At 39.1% G+C, this 6,000-nt stretch overlaps 1 protein-coding gene across 1 annotated transcript in view; it reads left to right on the top strand.

Annotated features, from left to right (window-relative positions):
* LOC139463337 (uncharacterized) overlaps positions 1-3,480 on the top strand; it is a 67,313-nt gene extending 63,833 nt beyond the window's left edge. The window contains exon 6 of the mRNA XM_071244587.1: positions 2,804-3,480. Within this exon, the coding sequence (XP_071100688.1) occupies positions 2,804-2,992 (189 nt within the window). The 3' untranslated portion in view covers positions 2,993-3,480. The remainder of the gene's footprint in view (positions 1-2,803) is intronic.
* The last annotated feature ends 2,520 nt before the right edge of the window (positions 3,481-6,000 follow it).

Below are 6,000 nucleotides of genomic sequence, written 5' to 3' on the forward strand. Positions count from 1 at the left end.
CCAAAAGACATAATTTCCTGATTAGATGGACGTTGTACTGCTATTTCCTATGCTGACGTCACTTCCGGTGCTGACGTCACTTCTGGTTTCTATCAGGGGCACAGGTGGCCCAGTCGTCTAAGGCGCCGCGATTTGCTGTGCAGAGTTGCGTCCCTTGGGTGCCAGAAACCTATGATTGTGGGTTCGAATCCCGGTTCGCCCCAATTATGTTTCTAGGTTTGTCAGCACCATACCCGTGCTCATGGGTTTCACCGAAGTGGTAAACGTCTTAGACCTGCATCACTTTGGGCTTTCCTCCCACATTAAGCTGACATGCTGTGATATAACTGGAATAATGTTAAAAGCGGCGTTAAACCCAACTCACTCACTCACTCTGGTTTCTATCTCTTCCGGCTCAGATGTCACTTCTGGTCATCTGCACCTAGGTAGAGGATTCACAAGAACTATTGAGTTTACTCATCTAATGCTTGTAAGACAGCACGGCTACATCAGCAACTTGCTACTGGCCGATCTGGACCAGTCACAGACCAAGCAGAACTTAGTCTTCTTCTCACAACTACTGTTGTATCTGGGCATTCTGGTTCACACCAACAAGTCAGAGATAGTACCCATTCAAGACAGCGTCTATATAGGGGCAAGATTTCAACTACAAAAGATGATGGGAGAACAAGAGTAATTATTCCAAGTGTACTTGACCATCAAATTGGTGGATGTCATGTCTGGGCACACTTATATCTCTCCAAGACCTACAGAGGGAGATGCAGTTTAGACAATAAAATGTTTATCCATACATTATGACAAACAATTTTATGATATATTAAATTTTGCCCCCTGGACAAGGCCCCTAATTTCTGTTCCGTGCTGACTTCCAAATTGAAACAAAACTTTAACCAAGAAATCTGTACATGAAAAAAACAAATGGTATACAACTAACAACTGTATTATAAAATGAACTAGGGTTACAAGTGAATCCATTTCAAATTACTGCACAGTAATTACAATGGCAGTACACAACAGATTGGCAGTACAAGTACAATGGCATTATAAGAGCAGAAGAAATAATATTCACCTTGCAGTAACACTGGTTAAGCTTCCAAGATAGGCCTTAGATGGATATCCAGGGTGAAATGTGATCTTCACACAAAATCTTGTCTTGATGATTTGTGAGATGAAAGGTGAGGTGAGAGAGGCACACACTCGTCCCCGTATATAGTCTAACTAGCTTCCAGAACTTTCTACACAATGCTCTGTCAGTCAATGCTGTTATAGACGTCTCCAGAAATTTCTAGATTACACCTGATGACACTGGCATCTAAATATAGTAACTTCCCCACAACTGCTTACATTAAATAGTACTACATTCCTGACAATTAACCATTTTGAAAACATAATGCTATGAGCTTCTTCTGAATCTCATCAAACAATGTAATACAGTTATAACATTGTTTGACAATAAATTAGACTACCATATAACAGCATAAAAAACACTTGTGTGTACAACTATTTGAGTATTTTTGAATGGAATTTGACAAAGCTTAGTATGCATGGGGTCACTGAATTCTTTAAAAGAAATGGACTATTTGAATATAATTCATGATTATGCCTTACATTTTTATATCATAAATAATACATCATCACTTTCTTCTATTCTTACCATGTGGCAAGGTCATATCAAATGTTACAGTCAGTGACATTGTAAAACATCTTGCAAACACTATAATTCAGATTGTATATTTCCAGTATGCTACAGGAGGTTTTCTTTTGTAACACTGCATGTCACTTAATACCTTTTCTGGCAACATTTTTGGTAAGGTAGCTAGAGGCTTAGGACTTCCTTTTCTTAAAGTTTTACTGCATTAAGCCTATGTTTTCCCAAACTGGAAGTGATGCCATTGCCAGTCTAATTAAATCATCACCTGACTGGTGACATGTTGCATGAAGATCTGAGGAAAACTCTGTCACAGTTACATCAGGTGAATCCTGAGCGAATTTGGCCACCCAATCTAAAAATGAAGGATTCATGGTATCTTGAACCAATCTGATGTCAGCTTTCTATAGAAAATCGGCTTCATTTCTTTACTAACTCAATTTGGAAATTTCGATCTTAACGCAAATATACCCTTGATAGTACAACCGTTTGGTTGGAGATGCCATGGAACTCACCAAATGATATGATGTATAAAATATCCAGAAATCTTCAATGCCTCAATGCTTCGCTCACTCTTACCGAGAATTTAGAAGCCTCCACAAGATTAGAATGTTACTTGACATGATATCAAATTGACGAGTCCTCAGATCTTCACAGAGGCAGGTGTCACATCAGAGTAAAAGAATGATAATATAGAAAATTAATAACCACATGAGCTAATAACTTTATTTGTAAGGTATCTTCAGACATGAGACTTACTGTTACAAATTGTTTTTCATTGGATATGCGTTAGACCAAACTCGAAAAACCTGAAACTAAAAGTGATGTTTTAGAACCGAACATGCTCTTAATTTTGTTATTAGGGTCGTTAGAGGCATGGGACTCTGTGTTTAAAAGTAGTTATACATGCATCGGTTATGTGTGAGTTTAGCTGTCACCTGATATAATAAAATTATAATGGATCATGAAATATGTTTTTGATGGGAAAGTTTTGGGACATTCAAGAAAAGATGGACTTGGGCTGCTTCAACTTTTGCATGTCATGCAAAGACCTCCTACTTTAAGATGGGTTAAGTCTGTATGAAGTCAAGACACAACGCTGAGAAGTCTCATTCAGTTGTTGCATTGGTAACAAGCAATGTTCTTCTTTTGCAGAAAATGGACCAAATGATAAAGGAAATAGATTTCCTCCGTGCCCAGATTGCACAACGGGATACATGCATTCGGGACATGCGTTCTCTGTGCCCATGGCAGCAAGAAGTGTCTACTATTACTAACAGATTGAAGAATGATAATATTCCCAATGAAGAGGTGGAAATAAGTGATGATGAGTTCATTGTATAAGAAAAGAAAAAGTGTCACAACAGACCTGAGTTCCAACAAGACTTTTATTTGCACTTGTACTTGTTGACAGAAAGTTAGAGATCACCCATCTGTTTTAGTGTGATGAAAGTTTATATACAATCTCTGTGGTGTGGTCTGGACGTGATAAGATAGGGTCAAGACGCAAGCCTCAAGAATATTTGGTTCCATTCATGAGAAACAAGCATAATTCAAACAGTGTCAGAGTTATGCCTATATGTCAAAGTCAGTTTTAAGGACAATCACTCCTAAAACTACTTGAAAACAGTTTCATTTCTAAAGAAATGGCAGTATAATGTGCATAAATGTTTTTACATGTGACTAGTGATAATTAAAGGTCAAGGTCACCCCTTTTGAAATAAGCATCCAAACCCCTGGTAACTATGCTTGATTCTTTTTAATAGGAAAATAGACATGACGTGCATGATCACTAAAGTGTGACCAATTCAAGGCCATGGGTTGGCAGCTAAAGTCCGTTTGACTCCAAATGAGAACGATGAATTACAAAATAACTCGAAATCCAGAAAAGTGTATGAAACATCAATACGGTACTTGACCATGAATACCCTGTACCCAACAAAATCTGAATTTTGTTTATTTTAAGACCCATGACGGATGAAGTTCTTTAAGAAACTATCATGTAATTTTGTATAGAAATGTGTACATGACACGTAGGGGGGACAAACCGTGGAAGGCACAGCGCAAGCATGAATGCACTGCACGTTCTGTGGTAGGGGAAATGACAGAGCGTTAGAGGGGCCATCTCATGATAATTTCAGTCGCAATCTGACTCGCTCATGCCATAGATCTCGTCGTCGGAACTGCTGGTGCCTGAACCGACTGCCACTATTATAGGTTGGACTGTTGCTGGCCGTAGTCCATCTCGTGACCAATAATGTGGCTCTATCTCGTCAATGACTGTGGCCACACAACACCTCCATGTTTCTACTGTTACCCGACCAAGGGATTCCTTTACGAGTTGTTCAACGTCTCGTAATTTGAACGTTGTGTTCGATCGTTCAACGTCACCCTTGACGATGCCCCATACCAACTCGATTGGATTCAGGTCGCAGTGATAAGGTGGCAGTCGTAAGACAGCGTGACCCTGACCCTTGATGTAACTGTCAACTTTATACACGGGGTCAGGTTTCATAGTTTTGATGATTTCATAGAGCGGTGGATTCGTCGCTCGAGAAGGAAAGGTAATGTTCCTCCATTGCAGCCAAGTAACCATGTCTCCTTTACGGTTATTAGAGGTTGGAGTCTTGCTTTCTGGATCCTGCACACTATGATACGGTGCATTGTCCATGACAATGAGAGACTTGGTAGGCAAAGCAGGGACTAATTTATCTTTCACCCACTCCAGAAATACATTGCCGTTCATTTCTGTGTAGTAGTCCCTGTTGTCTTTGGCCTTGGCTCTAAAGATGAGGTCACAGTCTGGGAGAAAACCCTGACTAGCAGAACCAGCATGGAGAACTATGAGTCTTTCACCCTTTCCCATTGGTAACTTTCTACCAGACTCCTTACAGTCACCACTGGGTACCCACTGACTGCTGGCTGTGTGTGACGCATTTACCCATGTCTCATCTAAAAAGACGGGCTCATATCCTTCTTCACGTTTCTGCTTGATGGTATGAAGGTAATGATTTCGGAAACGAACAATGTCAGACCGTTCACACAACACAGCCCTATTTTCTCCAGTTATCTTTTTGTATTTGTAACCAAATGTATGCAACAGCTGCCATAGTTTGTACTTTGTAACACGTAAATCATGGTCAGTTTCAAGGTGTTTCTTCAAAATTCTTAGGGACAGGTACTTATTTTCTGAGTGCAGTTTAACAATTGCACGTCTGACTTGATCCCTCTGAAAACTGTCTAATTTATCAACCTTCCGTGGTTTTGACATGTTCCCTACCTCCTTGGCCTGACCATTTGTATCTCGTCGACTAACAACATTTTTAAGTTTCTGAGGGGACATACCAAGAGCTTTTGAAGCTCGTTTCAAGAATTTATTAATTGCATAAAAAGGCTTTGCTCTTTCTGCTTCACTTCTAAAGAAATCATACACATTCAACATCAACTGTTTAACATCTGCTGAGTAGCGCATCTTGTCATTGAATGAACACGGTCACTGTGTAGCACGTGCAGACCATGCTTGCGCTGTTCCTTCCATGGTTCATCCCACTACGTGTCATGTACACATTTCTATACAAAATTACATGATAGTTTCTTAAAGAACTTCATCCGTCATGGGTCTTAAAATAAACAAAATTCAGATTTTGTTGGGTACAGGGTAATCATGGTCAAGTACCGTATTGATGTTTCATACACTTTCCTGGATTTCGAGTTATTTTGTAATTCATCGTTCTCATTTGGAGTCAAACGGACTGTAGTGTCAAACATTGTACTGAATTAAATACTACTTTGAGAAAACCCAACATGTATATCTGAACGTAAATATGTTATGAACCCATTGTTCTGGTAGATCGATATACCAGGAGTATTGGTTCCTGTACAACAATAAACCCAGGATGAGGACTGTATTTCCTTCCCATGGTCAATTTCTGCATATTATGAATTTTTATTCCCCTGCACTATTTGATACCTAGGACTAATTTTATCCATAAAATTGTGTCTACCTTGTAGGACTAATTCATTGTTCATATATACATGCAATTTGACATTATCTGGCAGCTCATAGCCATGACTGAAGATTAGGGACATTAGGCATATGAATACTAGTATCTTATGAGTGAGTGAGTTAAAATTTAACGTCGCATCGGCATTATTTCAGCCATATAGCGACGAGACCAAGCTAATGTATACACAATTTAGTTATTTATGCAGTGTCATATTTAAAAACAATTAGTATCTTATAAAGGAAGCTGGAGACATGATACGTTTTGTTTTATTGTTGTACTGCATCATGGGTTAATAGTGAGTGTGTATGGTTTTATGCCACTTTCAGCAATATTCCAGGAATATCA

This window comes from Haliotis cracherodii, unplaced genomic scaffold, assembly GCF_022045235.1.
Source record: "Haliotis cracherodii isolate W230 unplaced genomic scaffold, xgHalCrac1.p SCAF_16, whole genome shotgun sequence".
Lineage (NCBI taxonomy): Eukaryota > Metazoa > Mollusca > Gastropoda > Lepetellida > Haliotidae > Haliotis > Haliotis cracherodii.